General features: G+C 44.9%; 1 protein-coding gene across 7 annotated transcripts in view; it reads right to left on the bottom strand.

Moving 5' to 3' along the window:
* The window catches only part of TNS3 (tensin 3), a 363298-nt gene that overhangs the window by 143189 nt on the left and 201178 nt on the right, over positions 1-18931 (bottom strand). For 5 of the 7 annotated variants that reach the window (XM_040433526.1, XM_040433527.1, XM_040433523.1 and 2 more), the window contains exons 2-5: positions 17195-17306; positions 15229-15266; positions 11961-11999; positions 7156-7197 (exon numbers count right to left, since the gene is read on the bottom strand). In XM_040433526.1, the coding sequence (XP_040289460.1) occupies positions 7156-7197; positions 11961-11999; positions 15229-15266; positions 17195-17306 (231 nt within the window). The remainder of the gene's footprint in view (positions 1-7155; positions 7198-11960; positions 12000-15228; positions 15267-17194; positions 17307-18931) is intronic. The other 2 variants (XM_040433529.1, XM_040433528.1) reach the window with 2 other exon arrangements.

Here is an 18931-nt window from a genome sequence, read left to right as displayed (position 1 = left end):
CATGCCCTTCATTCTCTGGGTCAGTACGATTACAACGATACCCCATATGTATAGGCTTTTAAAATCTAAACAGTGTAAAAATAAATGTAAACTTTGATAAAAATAAATAAATGTTATCACCATATTCTGACCCCCATAACTTTATTGTACTTATGTCTACTGAGCTGTTTAGGGGCTCATTTTTTACGGGACAATCCATAGTTTTTATTGAAACCATTTTGGAGTGTGCTTGACTTTTTGATCACATTTTATTAAAATTTTTTGGTTAAGAGAAGCAATGAAAAAATGGTAAATCGCCCATTTTTACCTTTTTTATGTTACGCCATTTGCTGTATTGGAAAAATGTTTTTATATTTTATTAGTATGGGCGTTTTCGGTCGCGGTGATACCCATGATTTCATATTTATTTTTATTTTATTTATTTTTTAATTATACGGAAATGTTAACTTTACGGTGATATAAACTTTATTAGTTTTTATATATTTAAAAAAAAATTAAAATATTGTGCTGACTTTGAAGCTCATATATGAACCTATAAATTTTATGTTTTTTTTATTTTTTATTTTGTACTATCAGGGATTTTTAAAATGGGGTTTAGACTGTAAATTGATAATTTCTTATCCTTGTTTGCCATCTGGTGGCCAAAATAAGAATTGCAGCATGAACACTATGAGCCTCGTCAGCAAGGCTCAGTGTTCAGCGCAACTACCGATGCCCTCATTGGCAACAGGGGGTGTCGGCAGGAAGCCCAGTAGCGCGAGCTTCCGGGGTTTTGCGCATTTATATGCCATGATCTCACTTAATCATGGCATATAAAGCCTTTAATTACCGCAAATCGGCATTATTGTCGGTCACGGTATTTAGCCGCAGGTCTCTGCTGTTTGAAACAGCAGAGACTTGCCAGCCATGACGCCCGCTGCACGTGCGAGCGGGCTCCATGTTCCCACATCACTCCAGCGCCGTACATGCACGGCACTGTTAGCAAAAGGGTTGATGTCTAAACAACTGGTAACAAAAGTGAGTACACCACTAAGTGAAATAGGCCAAATTGTGCCTAAAGTGTCAATATTTTGTGTGGCCACCATTATTTTCCAGCACTGCCTTAAAAGGGGTTATCCAATATCATAAACGGCACCCCCACCCACCCCATATGCCGGTTCCCTGACAGGGAATATACTTGCGCCGCTCCTGGGCCCCGCACAACCGGTGACGCTTCTCCCTGTACACAAATTAAAACATCCGGTGTCGGGGGGGGGGAGCAGCCAATAGCAGGCGGGGACGAGCCTCCCTAGCATTTTGGGTGACGGTAGGGAGGCACGTCTCCGCCTGCCATTGGCTGCTCCTGACACCGGCTGTTTTACTCCGTGTACAGGGAGAAGCAGCAGCGGTGGTGGGGGGGGGACCTGGAGCAGCGCAGGGAGCAGGGTAAGTATATTCTCTGTGAGGGGCTTGGCACATGGGGGGCTGTTTAGATATTGCATAACCCCTCTTGGGCATTTAGTACACTATAGAGATTCACAGGTTGCCACCGGAATCCTCTTCCACTCCTCTATGACGACATCACAGAGCTGGCGGTTGTTAGAGACCTTGCGCTCCTCCACCTTCCGTTTGTGGATGCCCAACAGATGCTCAATAGGGTTTAGGTCTGGAGACATACTTGGCCAGTCCAGCATCTTTAACCTCAGTTTCTTTAGAAAGGCAGTGGTTGTCTTCGAGGTGTGCTTGGGGTCGTTATGTTGGAATACTGCCCTGCGGCCCAGTTTCCAAACTGAGGGATCATGCTCTGATTCAGTATGTCACAGCAAATGTTGGCATTTATGGTTCCCTCAATGAACTCTAACTCCCCACAGCCGGCAGCATTCATACAGCCCCAAACCATGACACTCCCACCACCATACTTGAGTACAGGCAAGACACACTTGAAGTGTACTCCTTACCGGGTTGCCGCCACACACTTGACAACAAATAAGTTTATCTTGGTCTCATCAGACCACAGGACATGGTTCCAGCAATCCATCTCCTTAGGCTACTTTCACACTAGCGTTCGGAGCGGGTCCGTCTGATGTTTCATCAGACGGATCCGCTCCTATAATGCAGACGTTTGTATCCGTTCAGAACGGATCCGTCTGTATTATAACTTAGAAAAATTTCTAAGTCTGAAAGTAGCCTGAACGGATCCGTCCAGACTTTACATTGACAGTCAATGGGGGCGGATCAGTTTGAAGATTGAGCCATATAGTGTCATCTTCAAACGGATCCGTCCCCATTGACTTACATTGTAAGTCTGGACGGATCCGCTTGCCTCCGCACGGCCAGGCGGACACCTGAACGCTGCAAGCAGCGTTCAGGTGTCCGCTCGCTGAGCGGAGCGGAGGCTGAACGCTGGCAGACTGATGCATTCTCAGCGGATCCGCGTCCACTGAGAATGCATTAGGGCTGGACGGCTGCGTTCGGGGCCGCTTGTGAGCCCCTTCAAACGGAGCTCACGAGCGGACACCCGAACGCAGGTGTGAAAGTAGCCTTAGTCTGCTTGTCTTCAGCAAACTGTTTGCAGGCTTTCTTGTGCATCATCATTAGAAAAGGCTTCCTTCTGGGCCGACAGCCTTGCAGACCAATTTGATGAAGTGTGCGGCATATGATCTAAGCACTGACAGGCTCACCCCCACCCCTTTAACCTCTGCAGCAATGCTGGCAGCACTCATAAGTCTATTTTTAAAAAGACAACATCTGGATAGGACGCTGAGCACGTGCACACAACTTCTTTGGTCGACCATGGCAAGGCCTGTTCTGAGTGGAACCTGTCTTGTCTTGTCTTGTCAGTTTCAGGGTGTTGTCAATCTTCTTATAGTCTAGGCCAGTGGTGGCGAACCTATGGCACGGGTGCCAGAGGCGGCACTCGGAGCCCTCTCTGTGGGCACCAACACCCTGGAAACAGTCTATGGTGTACCAATATGCGTTAGACTCTTCCTGCCCTTCATCAGCGCAGGGCGCACTATGGACAGCACAGGCAGTGTACTGAATGTGGGCAAGCTATGATAGCTAAATGATAAAGTACATGGAAGATATACTATAGTGGACTGTAGTATTCAGGTTACATTGCCGCGGTGGCACTTTGCGATAAATATGTGGGTTTTGGGTTGCAGTTTGGGCACTCGGCCTCTCAAAGGTTCGCCATCACTGGTCTAGGCCATCTTTATGCAGAGCAGCAATTCTTTTTTCCAGATCCTCAGAGTTTTTTGTCATGAGGTCCCATGTTGAACTTCCAGTGACCAGTATGAGAGAGTGTAAGAGCGATACCACCAAATTTAACACACCTCCTCCCCATTCACACCTGAGATCTTGTAACACTAACGAGTACCATGACACCGGGGAGGGAAAATGGCTAATTGGGCACAATTTGGCCATTATCTTTTAGGGGTGTACTCACTTTTGTTGCCAGAAGTTTAGACATTAATGGCTGTGTGTTGAGTTAGTTTGAGGGCACACCAAATTTACACTGTTATACAAGCTGTACACTGACTACTTTACATTGCATCAAAGTGTCAGATCTTCAGTGCTGTCCCAAGAAAAGATATAATAAAATATTTTCAAAAATGTGAGGGGGTATAATTATATATAGATATATATACAGTGCAGTCAAAAAGTCTTCAGACCCTTTCATTTTTTTCACATTTTGTTATTTTGCAGCTTTGTTCCAAAATAGTAAAAAAAAAAAAAAAAAAGTTCAACATTTTCCCCATCATTCTGCACTCAATACCCCATAATAAGAAAATGAAAACAGAATGTAATGTCTGCTAATTTATTGAAAAGGAATAACTAAAATATTCTATTGACATAAGTATTCTGATCCTTTACTCAGTACTTATTTGAAGCCCCTTTGGCAGCGATTACAGCCTCCAGTCTTCTTGGTGTTTTTCTGCCTTTTATCTCTGAGAATCCTCTCAAGATCTGTCAAGTTGGATGGGGACAGCCATTTTGAAGTCTCTCCAGAGATGTTCGATTGGCTCCAAGTCAAGGCTCTGGCTGCGGCATTCAAGGGCATTCATATAGTTGTCCCTATGTTATTCCTATGTTGTTCAGGCTGTGTGCTTAGAGTCAGTGTCTTGTTGGAAGGTGAACCTTCAGCCCAGCCTGAGATCCGGAGAACTCTGGATCAGGTTTTCATTAAGAATATCTCTGTACTTTGCGCCAATTAGCTTTCACTCAACTCTCACCAGTCTCCCTGACCCAGCCGCTGAAAAACACCACAATACTTTACTGTGGTATTTATTGAGCAGGGCCTGGTTTCCTCTAGACAGGTTGCTTAGAATTGAGGCAAAAAGTTTAATCTTTGCTTCATCAGACCAGAGTCCTTTAGGTGCTTTCATGCGTCTTTTACTCAGGAGAGGCCATTATTCCCAGATTGGTGGAGTGCTGCAATGCAACGATGGTTTCAGAAAGTTTCTCCGATCTACACAATGGATCTTTGGAAGTCAGCCAGAGTGTACATTAGATTCTTGGTCACCTCTCTTACCAAGGCACTTCTCCCCCGATAGTTTGATGAGGCAGCCGGCTCTAGGAAGAGTCTTGCTTGTTCCAAACTTCTTCTATTTAAGAATTATGGAGATCACTGTGCTCTTGGGAACTTTCAGTACAGCGGAAATTTTTGCACCCCTCTCCAGATCTGTGCCTCCACTCAATCATGTCTCTGATCTCTAAAGGTAGTTCTTTTCTCCTCATGGCTTGGTTTTTGCTCCGATATGCATTCTCAGATATGTCTTTCCAAATCATGTCCAGTCAACTGAATTTACCAGCGGTGGACTCCAATCAAGGTGTAGAAGCATCTCAAAGATGATCAAGAGAAATGGGAGGCCATCAGAGCTAAATTTAAAGTGAGCAAAGGGTCTGAATACTTATGTTCATGTGCAATTGTACGTATTCCTTTTTAAGAAATTTGAAAACATTTTTAAAATTCTGTTCCACTTTGTCATTATGGGGTATTGAATGCAGAATAAGGGAGGGGAAACTTTTTTTTTTTTTTTTTAACGCAGGGCCGCAACATAACAAAATGTGAAAAAAGACTTTCTAAATGCACTGTATACTATTGTTCAAAAGTGTTGGCACTCTTATCAATGTCTCCTGGTCTTTTAGTCTGTCATCTGGGCTTTTCAGCATCTGAATAGTTTCAGCCATTTGTCAATTTAAACCAGAAATGTATTAGAGACCCTCCAGGCTCTGTGAGACTTTACCCTCAAAACACTTTGGTGACTTGTCTGTCTATACTAACAGACACATGGCCAGCTTTCAGCTGCAAAAGCATTTCCATCCATCCCACAGCAGGACGGACAGTCTCTACAATGTGTCACTTTCCCTTATGCCATGCAAATTCTGTAAATTACGCAATCTGACAACGTGTCCGCCAGACCATAAGGTTGTGCACTCTTGGACCTAAGTCTCTGGGAACAGGTAAGGGTACTTTCCCACTTGCGGCAGAGAATTCTGGCAGGCAGTTCCGTCGCCGGAACTGCCCGCCGGATCTGGCAATATGGACGCAAACTGATGGCATTTGTCGCATGCGGATCCGTCTGACAAATGCATTGCAATACCGCATCCGTCTCTCTGGTGTCATCCGGAAAAACGGATCCGGTATAAAAATATTTTTTTGCATTTTTAAAGGTCTGTACATGCGCAGACCGAAAAGACAGATCCGTTTTGCCTGAACACTTAAAGGGCTTCTGTCACCCCACTAAAGTGTTTTTTTTTTTTTTTTGGCTACTTATAATCCCTATACTGCGATATATCAATACATAATGTTATTAATCATTTTGGTTCAGTAGTTAATTAAAAATACTGACTTTTATCATATGCAAATTACCTGCAAGTAGACTGGCCCTGTCTGCATTAAAAATCTGGCGCCTGCGCTGTACCTGTCTTCAGTCGGCGCAGGCGCACTGAGGGGAGGACGCTCGCTCGGCCGCTCCATCCTCAATGCGCCTGCGCCGATGACGTCACATCTACACCCGGCGCAGGCGCACTGAGGAAGGAGCGGCCGAGAGAGCGTCCTCCTCTCAGTGCGTCGACTGAAGACAGGTACGGCGCAGGCGCCAGATTTTGAATGCAGACAGGGCCAGCCAGATAACGAGCGCGTTCGCTAGCCCTGTCAATCAACATGAGGGGCGTCTTTATGAAAGGAGGATGTGGCTGCTACCAGCAAGTAGCCGCCCTACTTGCTGGTAGACAGGTAATTTGCATATGATAAGTCTGTTTTTTTAATTAACTACTGAACTAAAATTATTAATAACATTATGTATATACCAGTATAGGGATTATAAGTAGCCCAAAAAAAATAATGACTTTAGTGGGGTGACAGAAGCCCTTTAACGCCGGATCCGGCACTAATACGCTTCAATGTAAATTAATGCTGGATCCGGCATTCCGGCAAGTGTTCAGTATTTTTGGTCGGAGATAAATCTGCAGCATACTGCGGTATTTTCTCAGTCCAAAAAACGTAAAAAAGGACTAAACTGACGCATTCTGAACGAAATGCTCTCCATTCAGAATGCATTAGGATAAAACTAATCAGTTTTTTTCCGGTATTGAGCTTGTGTGACGAAACTCAATACCGGAAAACTAAAACGCTAGTGTGAAAGTACCCATAGGCGCTCTGTTTTTACTATATCATTCTAATGTGGTTGTGGATATTACGAAAGTGTCATAAAACATAGTTACATGTCTTAATGTTTTAAATAAGAGAAACAAAAGAATAGTTTTGCAGCTTGCCAAGGGCATGACTAGTGAGTCACATACATTTGTTAAAGGGTTCTTGAAAGTTAGTTTTTAAAGATGCCTTCCTGGACTTAGATATTGATAACTGATTCTCATGAAAGGTCATTAATATCAGAATGGTGGGGGTCCAACACCCCGCGCTCCCCTCTCCCTGGTCGGTCACTGATGCTGGAAACAATACAGTGGACAGAGCTGAAAGCTGAAGGCTCCACGATTGTATAGTAGCTGTGCTAAGGTACTGTAGCTCAGCTACCATGAAAGTGAAACAGGTACCTGAAACAGATGTTCGTGGGGGTTCCAGGGTATCCTGAGGACAGGTCATCAATATCTATGTCCCGCAAAGCCCCTTTAATGATGCATAGTCAAATTTAGGTACTAACCAATACCTACCAGTTCGGTTACATGACTTGTGTATGTGTCAATCTTGTTCGGCTGCAAAGAAAGATAAAAAGATCATAAATCTAAATAATTAATACACAGGCGTTTACAGACAGGCATACATGAAACTACCGAGTGCAACATTACTCCAGGTCAGATGTATGTAATCATTCCCTCTATTCCAGGAGTCAGCAATCTTCTGCACTCCAGTTGCTGTGAAACCAACTCCCAGCAAGCAAACATGCTTGGCTGTGAGTTTAATTCCCACAGAAATGAATGGAACATTCTGAGAGTTGTAGTTTCAGAGGTTGCTGTTCCCCACTCTACCCTATGGTGGAGTAACCTACTCCAGCCTGTAGCCCTATGTACTGGCTGTCGCCTACTCCAGCCTGTAGCCCTATGTACTAGCTGTCGCCTACTCCAGCCTGTAGCCCTATGTACTAGCTGTCGCCTACTCCAGCCTGTAGCCCTATGTACTGGCTGTCGCCTACTCCAGCCTGTAGCCCTATGTACTGGCTGTCGCCTACTCCAGCCTGTAGCCCTATGTACTGGCTGTCGCCTACTCCAGCCTGTAGCCCTATGTACTAGCTGTCACCTACTCCAGCCTGTAGCCCTATGTACTGGCTGTCGCCTACTCCAGCCTGTAGCCCTATGTACTGGCTGTCGCCTACTCCAGCCTGTAGCCCTATGTACTGGCTGTCGCCTACTCCAGCCTGTAGCCCTATGTACTAGCTGTCGCCTACTCCAGCCTGTAGCCCTATGTACTAGCTGTCGCCTACTCCAGCCTGTAGCCCTATGTACTGGCTGTCGCCTACTCCAGCCTGTAGCCCTATGTACTGGCTGTCGCCTACTCCAGCCTGTAGCCCTATGTACTGGCTGTCGCCTACTCCAGCCTGTAGCCCTATGTACTAGCTGTCACCTACTCCAGCCTGTAGCCCTATGTACTGGCTGTCGCCTACTCCAGCCTGTAGCCCTATGTACTGGCTGTCGCCTACTCCAGCCTGTAGCCCTATGTACTGGCTGTCGCCTACTCCAGCCTGTAGCCCTATGTACTGGCTGTCGCCTACTAAAGCTTGAAGCCCTATGTACTAGCTTGCTGCCTACTAAAGCTTGTAGCCCTATGCACTAGCTTGCTGCCTACTCCAGCCTGTAGCCCTATGTACTGGCTGTCGCCTACTAAAGCTTGAAGCCCTATGTACTAGCTTGCTGCCTACTAAAGCTTGTAGCCCTATGCACTAGCTTGCTGCCTACTCCAGCCTGTAGCCCTATGTACTAGCTGTCGCCTACTCCAGCCTGTAGCCCTATGTACTAGCTGTCGCCTACTCCAGCCTGTAGCCCTATGTACTAGCTGTCGCCTACTCCAGCCTGTAGCCCTATGTACTAGCTGTCGCCTACTCCAGCCTGTAGCCCTATGTACTAGCTGTCGCCTACTCCAGCCTGTAGCCCTATGTACTAGCTGTCGCCTACTCCAGCCTGTAGCCCTATGTACTAGCTGTCGCCTACTCCAGCCTGTAGCCCTATGTACTAGCTGTCGCCTACTCCAGCCTGTAGCCCTATGTACTAGCTGTCGCCTACTCCAGCCTGTAGCCCTATGTACTAGCTGTCGCCTACTCCAGCCTGTAGCCCTATGTACTAGCTGTCGCCTACTCCAGCCTGTAGCCCTATGTACTGGCTGTCGCCTACTCCAGCCTGTAGCCCTATGTACTGGCTGTCGCCTACTCCAGCCTGTAGCCCTATGTACTAGCTGTCACCTACTCCAGCCTGTAGCCCTATGTACTGGCTGTCGCCTACTCCAGCCTGTAGCCCTATGTACTGGCTGTCGCCTACTCCAGCCTGTAGCCCTATGTACTGGCTGTCGCCTACTCCAGCCTGTAGCCCTATGTACTGGCTGTCGCCTACTAAAGCTTGAAGCCCTATGTACTAGCTTGCTGCCTACTAAAGCTTGTAGCCCTATGCACTAGCTTGCTGCCTACTCCAGCCTGTAGCCCTATGTACTGGCTGTCGCCTACTAAAGCTTGAAGCCCTATGTACTAGCTTGCTGCCTACTAAAGCTTGTAGCCCTATGCACTAGCTTGCTGCCTACTCCAGCCTGTAGCCCTATGTACTAGCTGTCGCCTACTCCAGCCTGTAGCCCTATGTACTAGCTGTCGCCTACTCCAGCCTGTAGCCCTATGTACTAGCTGTCGCCTACTCCAGCCTGTAGCCCTATGTACTAGCTGTCGCCTACTCCAGCCTGTAGCCCTATGTACTAGCTGTCGCCTACTCCAGCCTGTAGCCCTATGTACTAGCTGTCGCCTACTCCAGCCTGTAGCCCTATGTACTAGCTGTCGCCTACTCCAGCCTGTAGCCCTATGTACTAGCTGTCGCCTACTCCAGCCTGTAGCCCTATGTACTAGCTGTCGCCTACTCCAGCCTGTAGCCCTATGTACTAGCTGTCGCCTACTCCAGCCTGTAGCCCTATGTACTAGCTGTCGCCTACTCCAGCCTGTAGCCCTATGTACTAGCTGTCGCCTACTCCAGCCTGTAGCCCTATGTACTAGCTGTCGCCTACTCCAGCCTGTAGCCCTATGTACTAGCTGTCGCCTACTCCAGCCTGTAGCCCTATGTACTAGCTGTCGCCTACTCCAGCCTGTAGCCCTATGTACTGGCTGTCGCCTACTCCAGCCTGTAGCCCTATGTACTAGCTGTCGCCTACTCCAGCCTGTAGCCCTATGTACTGGCTGTCGCCTACTCCAGCCTGTAGCCCTATGTACTGGCTGTCGCCTACTCCAGCCTGTAGCCCTATGTACTAGCTGTCGTCTACTCCAGCCTGTAGCCCTATGTTCTGGCTGTCGACTACTCCAGCCTGTAGCCCTATGTACTGGCTGTCGCCTACTCCAGCCTGTAGCCCTATGTACTGGCTGTCGCCTACTCCAGCCTGTAGCCCTATGTACTGGCTGTCGCCTACTAAAGCTTGAAGCCCTATGTACTAGCTTGCTGCCTACTAAAGCTTGTAGCCCTATGCACTAGCTTGCTGCCTACTCCAGCCTGTAGCCCTATGTACTGGCTGTCGCCTACTAAAGCTTGAAGCCCTATGTACTAGCTTGCTGCCTACTCCAGCCTGTAGCCCTATGCACTAGCTTGCTGCCTACTCCAGCCTGTAGCCCTATGTACTGGCTGTCGCCTACTAAAGCCTGTAGCCCTATGTACTGGCTGTCACCTACTAAAGCTTGTAGCCCTATGTACTGGCTGTCACCTACTAAAGCTTGTAGCCCTATGCACTAGCTTGCTGCCTACTAAAGCTTGTAGCCCTATGTACTGGCTGTCACCTACTAAAGCTTGTAGCCCTATGTACTGGCTGTCACCTACTAAAGCTTGTAGCCCTATGTACTGGCTGTCACCTACTAAAGCTTGTAGCCCTATGTACTGGCTGTCACCTAGTAAAGCTTGTAACCCTATGTACTGGCTGTCACCTACTAAAGCTTGTAGCCCTATGTACTGGCTGTCACCTACTAAAGCTTGTAGCCCTATGTACTGGCTGTCACCTAGTAAAGCTTGTAACCCTATGTACTGGCTGTCACCTAGTAAAGCTTGTAACCCTATGTACTGGCTGTTGTCAGATGATCCATTGTATACTTCACAAAGTTTTTAGTGATTGAAGTTTCATCTGTTGAACAAAGCACATTCTACCATTTTGACTTGCAAGTGTTTGCCTAACTCTGCCATAACTCACCCACAATCCACACATTACTAACATTCACAGATAAAGGTCAAAAATAAAAACTGTGTGAGAAAGTATAAAATTAAAAGAAATACACGCACATTCATTCACATTCTTTGTGCTGAGATACAACAATTGTGAAAATTTGGGCATTATTATTGCCAGATGTGGAAGCACTGAAGTGCTGATTACCAGGATTCGGGTAGACCTCCCCCACCCTTCTCTGCCTCACATAAAGGTTTGGATTGAACAGGTTTGTTACCCGCAGGGATTAGTGGCATAAACAGCGTCAGAGCATGTGGATTATTATACTACCAGCTGAAAAAATAGCCATCATTACCCATCTGACCAAAAAGCATATCCATTTACATCGAAGATAATAGAATTATGAATGAATACGTTATTGCATGCACTACTTGTCCTCATCATCCCTATCAGCCCCAAAATTATTTAGTGGTCGCAATCAATTAGACTCTAAGGGTGCTTTCACACATAGGTTTTTAGTGGTATTTCTATGCAGCTTTTTTGCAGTAAAAACATCAGCTCCAGATGTTAGCTAAGGTCTACTCTATAGGATATATAAAATGCTGGACACACGCCTTTTTTTTGCTTTTTTTGCTACTGGCGTTTGTCTTAATTAGGTGAAATGTTTTTGTCTGTTTTCTTTTCCAAAACTTTGCATGCTGTAGCTTCTGGCATTTTTTTCCAGGAGTTTTCACTTCACGAAACGAATGAACCACTAACAAAAATGTTAGTGGTAAGACACTTTGGACCAGATTCACTAAGGTTTCTGCGACAAAAAACTGTCTAAAAAGTGGTGGAAATTGGCACATTTACCGTTTCCACACTTTCTCTAACATGCTTGACAAAGGGTGGGGCTTAAAAGAAAGGGGCTGAGCTTCACAGGAAAGGGGCAAACCTAAGGTGCGCTATTTTGGGCCAAAATTGCACAACAATTCTGGAGTAAAAATCTGTCTCCAAGTAAGCCAACTAATAGTCAGATAAGAGTGTCTATCCGTGCAGCAGATTTATCATCCAGCCTGAGCCCCAGTGAGAAATCTGATGCAGGTCTACACAACCTGTGTGAGCTTATTATTATTATTAACTATCCACTTACCAACTCATAATTCACAGGAAGAGAGCATGGAGTCACCACCTAAATAAAAAATAAAAAAAAGTAGTTACATATACATGAAACCTCGAGGTGAGGATAGAAACCATCATCTTCCTATGTCTTCACAAGATGCTGTGCTCTCCTAATTTTACTTCTATATGGAACAAAGTTATATTAGAAAACGAGCTCCAGCGTCCAAGATTTTAATGATTAAAGCGTCCTATTTTTACTAGCCTGTGTTGCCTACCTCTATTAATCTGATGCAAAGGCGTGCAGTGGGTCAGGTTACCACTTCCACTCCTAGTAAGAACTTATACCATGTAACACGATCCACTCAATGCTATTTATTCAAAATTATTTGGCCTTATGTGAACAATCAGCCTTAGCTTACCACGACCACTGGCTCCGGTACAGCCAGGATCTGGAATCAATCCACAGCACCTCACTCTGAATAGAAACAGATGTCTGTGTCTAGCCTGCCTGCTTCAGGGTAAGAAGAAATAGAAGGCGGGGGGCACCAGTCACCGCCATTCTGTGTGGGGAGGCCTGGAAGTGGAGATACAGATTTGCTCTTGCTCCGAGATAGTAGAACTAAATGAAGCAAAGTAATCTGGATGGTAGTTCTGTAGTGCCAGGTAAAATTGCTTGCATATTATAGCATCGAGCGGTATGGATGGTCATGTTTGAAGTTCAGAAGCTAGGTTTCCTTAAATAAAAAAATAAAATAAAAAAAAAGTACAATCTAAGTTCTAGCCTCATCACTTATTTTACAGTTTATTTTATCCTGTCTTCTTACATTCACCATCTAGTCAATGGTGTATTTTGCACCAGAAAGATTCTTACATCATGAATCAAAAGTGGCGATTTGTTTCAGCTCATTTATCAAAAAGGTGCTATTTTTAAAATGTAGGGGAGATTTATCAAGACAGGCTATCACTGTCGGACGATGATGAAGCGCACACCTCATCAGAAATTGGGCACATTCCCCAGCAGTCACTGCTCCTAAACGGAAATCTGCAACCGCTCAGAGCCGCTGTACATTTCTGGCTTCATTTGCACCAGAAAACTGGCGTAAATGAAAACTAATTTGTCTTCACTATTGGCAACGCCTCTTTCCTGCGCTTGCCATTTGGAAAACTGGTGAGGGTGGCTTTAAAAAGAGGCACTTACAACTTTTTCAAGTCGCATTTAAAAATTAGCAAAACATACAGCCTGCAACTTTTTTAAGCCACTTTTCTGGAGCAAGGGAGATGATAAATTTCTGGGTGCGCTTGTGAAATCAGTTTCAGGGCTCTCACAAGAGGCCCAAAACTGATCAGTTTAGCCCCAATGCATTCTGAATGGATAAGGATCCGTTCAGAATGCATCAGTTTGCCTCCGATCAGTCTCCATTCCGCTCTGGAGGCGGACACCAAAACGCTGCTTGCAGCGGTTTGATGTCCGTCTGATGAAACTGAGCCAAATGGATCCGTCCTGACTTACAATTTAAGTCAATGGGGACGGATCCGTTTTCCCTGACACAATATGGTGCAATTGAAAACGGATCCGCCTCCCATTGACTTTCAATGTAAGTCAAAACGGATCAGTTTGCATTATCATGAACAAAATGGTAATGCAAACGGATCCGCTCTGAACAGATACAAGCGTTTGCATTATAGGTGCGGATCCGTCTGTGCAGATACCAGACGGATACGCACCTAACGCAGGTGTGAAAGTAGCCTAAGCCGTCATTTTATATAACTAAATGCAAACATTTTTACACCGTAGTGTTAAAATGCCACATTTGCAACAATGCATCTGTGCTCAACTGATTCTGAACATGTGACTTCTTTATAGCTGATATGCAACATTTAATCTCTAAAACTGTAACTTTTTGAATAAAAGTTGCATCTATCTGCTCTGCCATGCGCCTTTCTAACAATTTACACTACCACAGAAGCAGACTTAGGGTACTTTCACACTAGCGTTTTTCTTTTCCAGCATAGAGTTCCATCCTAGAGGCTCTATACCGGAAAAGAACTGATCAGTTTTATCCATTCTGAATGGAGAGTAATCCGTTCAGGATGCATCAAGATGTCTTCAGTTCAGTCATTTTGACTGATCAGGCAAAAGAGAAAACCGTAGCATGCTACGGGTTTATCTCCGGCGAAAAAAACTGAAGACTTGCTTAAATGCCGGCCTTTTTCCCCATAGTAATGTATCAGTGCCGGATCAAAATATCGGAATGCCGGATCCGTCCTTCCGCATGACAAGCGGAAAGACGGATCCGTTCTTGCAATGCAATTGTGATCCACATCCGGATGTGTCTCACAAATGCTTTCAGTCACATCCAGATCGGCGGATCCGACGACTGAACTGCTTGCCGGATCACACTGCTGCAAGTGTGAAAGTAGCCTTAATCTACCACTACATTTTGCACCTTTTAAGCCAAACATAAACTGATTAATGAGGCGTAATATATGCCAATTTTGTAGCCCCACCCACTTTGACATTAAAAACACTTTTCTGGCAAAAAAAAAAGGAAAAAACTGTTTAAATATTTGGCGCCTTTCATACCATAATTCTGGAGCAACATGATTAGTAAATGTCCTCCAATGATCATTTATGGCTTCCCATAGTAACTGTTCAGTTACACCAGCACATACCCTACCTAGCAGGAAAACAGGTCACCTATGTCATCATTTTCTAAATACTTCAGGGACAAACCAATGTGGCCATAGGAAACCTCCATAAGCAAGTGAAAACACCTGGACTCCATAGAAATGTTCTCCTGGTTGGGATTAAAGCCTACAGACCCATGAAGCTGTACTAACCTGCGGCCTAGGACAGACTATTCCCATCAGTACACATTAGGCCTCAATCACACATACGTCCTGCTGAGTGCCGTACACTAATACACTCGTTTAGATCATACGAGTATTACTGTGGTCCGTGAAAATCCACGTATGTGTGAATGAGGCCTTATTCAGGGTATAACTATGCCAAATGTGGAAGAAGATTACCCACCTTCATATACCCTGAGGCTAACCTAATGTACATCTACAACGTACTGCACTACTTTCACTTTTCCCACCATGACTCCTGAAATCCTGAATGCTCCTTACCCTATTCCTTCACCTAAAAGCATGTTTTAGTCATAAGTGGAGATAACCACTATAAGACACAACAAATGCTCAAGAAGGGAGGAGGTAAACCATGCTCTTTAGGGGTTAAAATAACTTACACATGGAGAGCATATACAAAGGGATAAACCATGCACAAATGCGCTCACCTTTATTTCACATCTTTTGTGGCAGACATACTTGCACACTTAAAAGAAAAAGGAATAGATTAATAGTGTGATGTATTCAGACTACGCTGAGGCATTTTCCTGTCTCAGGTTCACAATGCCGTTAAAGGGAACCTGTCACCTCTAGTGTGCTGTCCTCATTGAGGGCGGCCTACTGATTTCAGCAGTCTGTCACTTGTGGGCTAGTGCTCAGGCCAAACCTGTGAGACAGAGGAGACTCTCTCCCGCCTCATGCGTAACAGAAAATAAATCTGCCAGTCACGGGCAGGAGGCGGGAAAGGGCGGGGCCACAAGTCTCATCAGACTCCTCTCCCTCACAGCGCTAGTCTAGGGTTTTCTAGACTTGTATCCGGTCTAGACCCAGGGTCTCAAAGCTAATCTGATATATGGGCCGCACACTGAAACAAATTCCAGTAAATGGGCCGTGTTCATTACATAATATGCGTCAATACAAAATTATTGTCAGTTATTTATTTGAAGTACTGTAACAATAGTTCATTACAATAATACCACTAGATTTATGGGAAATTTTAGGGGTTTACTTGATGTATTTTAACAATCTAGCATACTTCTATAATTATGTACAGTAGATGCCCAGCTTATACCAGTATGGCATATGTTACTATATACAAGATTTATAACATGTACAAGTCCCCATGTAGCAGCTGCTCCCAGGTCTCTGCGGACTGCGTGTGCCATCTGCACAGTACACAAGACACAACGTCAGTGACATTGTGACGTCATGTACTGTGCTGGGGCAGCGGCCCAGGCTGATGGGTAAACAGACACCTGATTGACCACCATTGTGTCTTCAACCATAGGACGCAGATGCAGTTGAAAGTCGTGGCACTAACTGACCTGCCAGTTAGGTGGCCCGACGGGCACCTGACAGACAGGGGCCCACCCAATTGCATGGTTTGCATAGTGGTAAAGACCAATAATGCATGTGACCCACAGTGTAAGTCCAGGCATGTGGCTGAGCGGACAGACTAAAGATGCTGTGGACAGTGTGCAGATTTAGGCACCATTCACACAACCTAATTTTTGGTCCGTATCCGATCAGATAAAAAAATATGGATCATGTCTTATTATTTTCCATCATCTAAGTATGATGGAAGAATAAGCTTTGTTACAATGGGTCTGCAAATAAAAACGATGCAACACGGACGTCATCCATATTTTCTGCAGATCCTCATTTTGCAGACCTCAAAATACATGAGGCCATGTGTATGCACCCTTAAAGGGAACACTGACACACTGGTACAAACAGATTTCTACTGCTGATGTATTATAAAGCTATATAGCTTATAAAATGGCAGCACAGCCTCAGCCATGATAATAATGTTTCCATACTGAACATCAAGCAGTGACTGACAGCCAGCAAAGAACTTGACAAAGATTTGGTGAGGAATTGAAACACAAAAGGGGAAGATTTCAAAAAACTCTTGATATGTCAGACACATAATTTTTTTTTATTGGTGGGCATCTAAGCCCTGAGACCTCCAAGATCTCTACAATGATGGCAGAACTCGCATATTGTGCCCATAGACTTTCATCAAGCCCATCTCCTGCAGTGAGGAGAAAGCAAAATGTGCACAACTCTCCCCAATCTAGATTTTGATATATTTCGATTACATATAAAAAGACTTTTTAAAACTCAGGGACCCTTTAAATTCAGTTTTGCAGGAGTCTGATTGCAGGCTTCACTTAAATCCATGGTAGTTATACATTGCTGAAAATTTGTCGAATGCACAGAGGAAATCTGCTATTCTAGGGAAGTTTTATTTAGGTTCTTCAGGTATATATTACACATGCATTACAATTCCGTTTACTATATTTCATTACCAGATCCATATAATCATTTGTACACATTATATAAAGTATTTTACCGTCCAATGAAAGGAGAACGGAGTAAAGACAATAAATATGCTTATTAGTAACTCAATACCTCGGCATGATATTCCCTGGTCACTCACAGGTTGCTTGCAGACTGAACAAGGCTTGGACTTCTTGAAATATTTCTGCTTGAAAGTGTGAGAGCTCGAAGCAATATCTTCTGGCTGCAAGACAAGAGACAACCAGAAAACATTAGTTGCTAACCTCCACCAGACTGCATAAAATACACAGCAAAACCTTAGAAAATTGTCCCTTTATGATTTATAACAAATTACTGAATGTTAGTAAATCAATACAAAAATAATGCCAGACCGTCCAGATGCCTCAGCTGTGGAGCAATGTTCTACAGTCTCTGAGATTCTAATGCAAGAAGCTGCCGCCTAAAAAAATATTTCATGACAAAGAAGTAGAACTTCCTATTCTAGCCTAGCGATTCCCAACCTTATTAAAGGGGTTTTCAAAGATGTTTTTAACTGATGATCAATCTGCTGGATAGGTCATCAGTATCGCTTATGATCGGTGGGGGTCTGACATCTGGGACCCCTGCTGATCAACAGTTTGAGACGGCAGCGGTACTCGGAGTAGCGCCGTGGCCTTCTGTCAGCTAAGCACAGCACTGTACATTGTATTGTGGATGTGCTTGGTATTGTGCCATGTGACCTATGAATCTGACGTCACATGGCCTGCCAAAGCTGCAAGAAGACCGCGGCGCTACTGAGATTGGCATCAGATACTGATGACCTATCCAAAGGATAAATCAGCAGTTAAAACATCTTGGAAAAACCCCTTTAACATAGGGTACCCCCTGAAAAATTATTTGGCTCCTTGGGAACCCCAAATAACATTCCTGCCCCCATGAAGCTTATTGTGGGGGCAGGTGAAGATACTATATATCCTATACAGTATAGATTCTATTCTTCTTGCCCAATGCCATCCTCCAGCTTAAGTATGTTCACTGCTTTACAAAGCATCTTGCAGCATGATGAAATCCTTTTGTCTACCCCATTGTAAAAAAAAAAAATGTTTTGTGGGAAACATCTAGAATGCCATGATTTCTGTGAAATTCTTGGGAAATGCTGTTCTAGACCAAAATAATAATCTAAACAAAAGCATTTAAAGGGGTATTCCGGTTAGATTAAGTTTTCCCCTATCCGACCCCTGGGACCCACACCGAACATGAGACCAGGGGCCACAACCCAGTGAAATGAACAGAGCAGCCGGTCGCACATGTGCTTCATTCATCTCTTTGGGGGTTCTGGAGATAGCCAAGTACAGCGCTCAGCTATCTCCAGAATTCCCATAGAAATGAATAGAGCGGCTGCACGCATGCCAAACCAGCCACTATATTTTCACGGGAGCTGGAGGGGGTACAGGGGCCCCCGTTCTTGTGATCTGACCCCCTGCAGCTGCCCTGAAAACAGAGCGGCAGGTCGGGCATGCGTTCAGATGCTCTATTCATTTCTATGGGAATTCCGGAGATAGCTGAGCACTGTACTTGGCTATCTCCGGAACTCCAAAAGAAATGAAGAGGCCATGCGAATGTGCGACCAGCCGCTCTGTTCATTTCAAGGTGGCTGCAGGGTGTTGGGGCCTCCGTTCTCATGATAGGTGGGGGGCCCAAAGGTAGGACCCCACCGATCTAATAGTTAGTCCCTATCCTGTAGATAGAGGATAACTCAATCTAACCGGAATACCCCTTTAAACTCTATGATGTATGTTTTTTGGGTCAACATGCACACATGACTGCAACTGAAAGAAATCAGTAGTGCAAAACCATGGAGTCCCAATA

Source organism: Bufo bufo, chromosome 5 (genome assembly GCF_905171765.1).
Source record: "Bufo bufo chromosome 5, aBufBuf1.1, whole genome shotgun sequence".
In the NCBI taxonomy this organism is placed as follows: Eukaryota; Metazoa; Chordata; class Amphibia; order Anura; family Bufonidae; genus Bufo; species Bufo bufo.
Note: the sequence above shows the minus strand (reverse complement) of the source record. Positions and strands in the feature narration are given on the sequence as shown.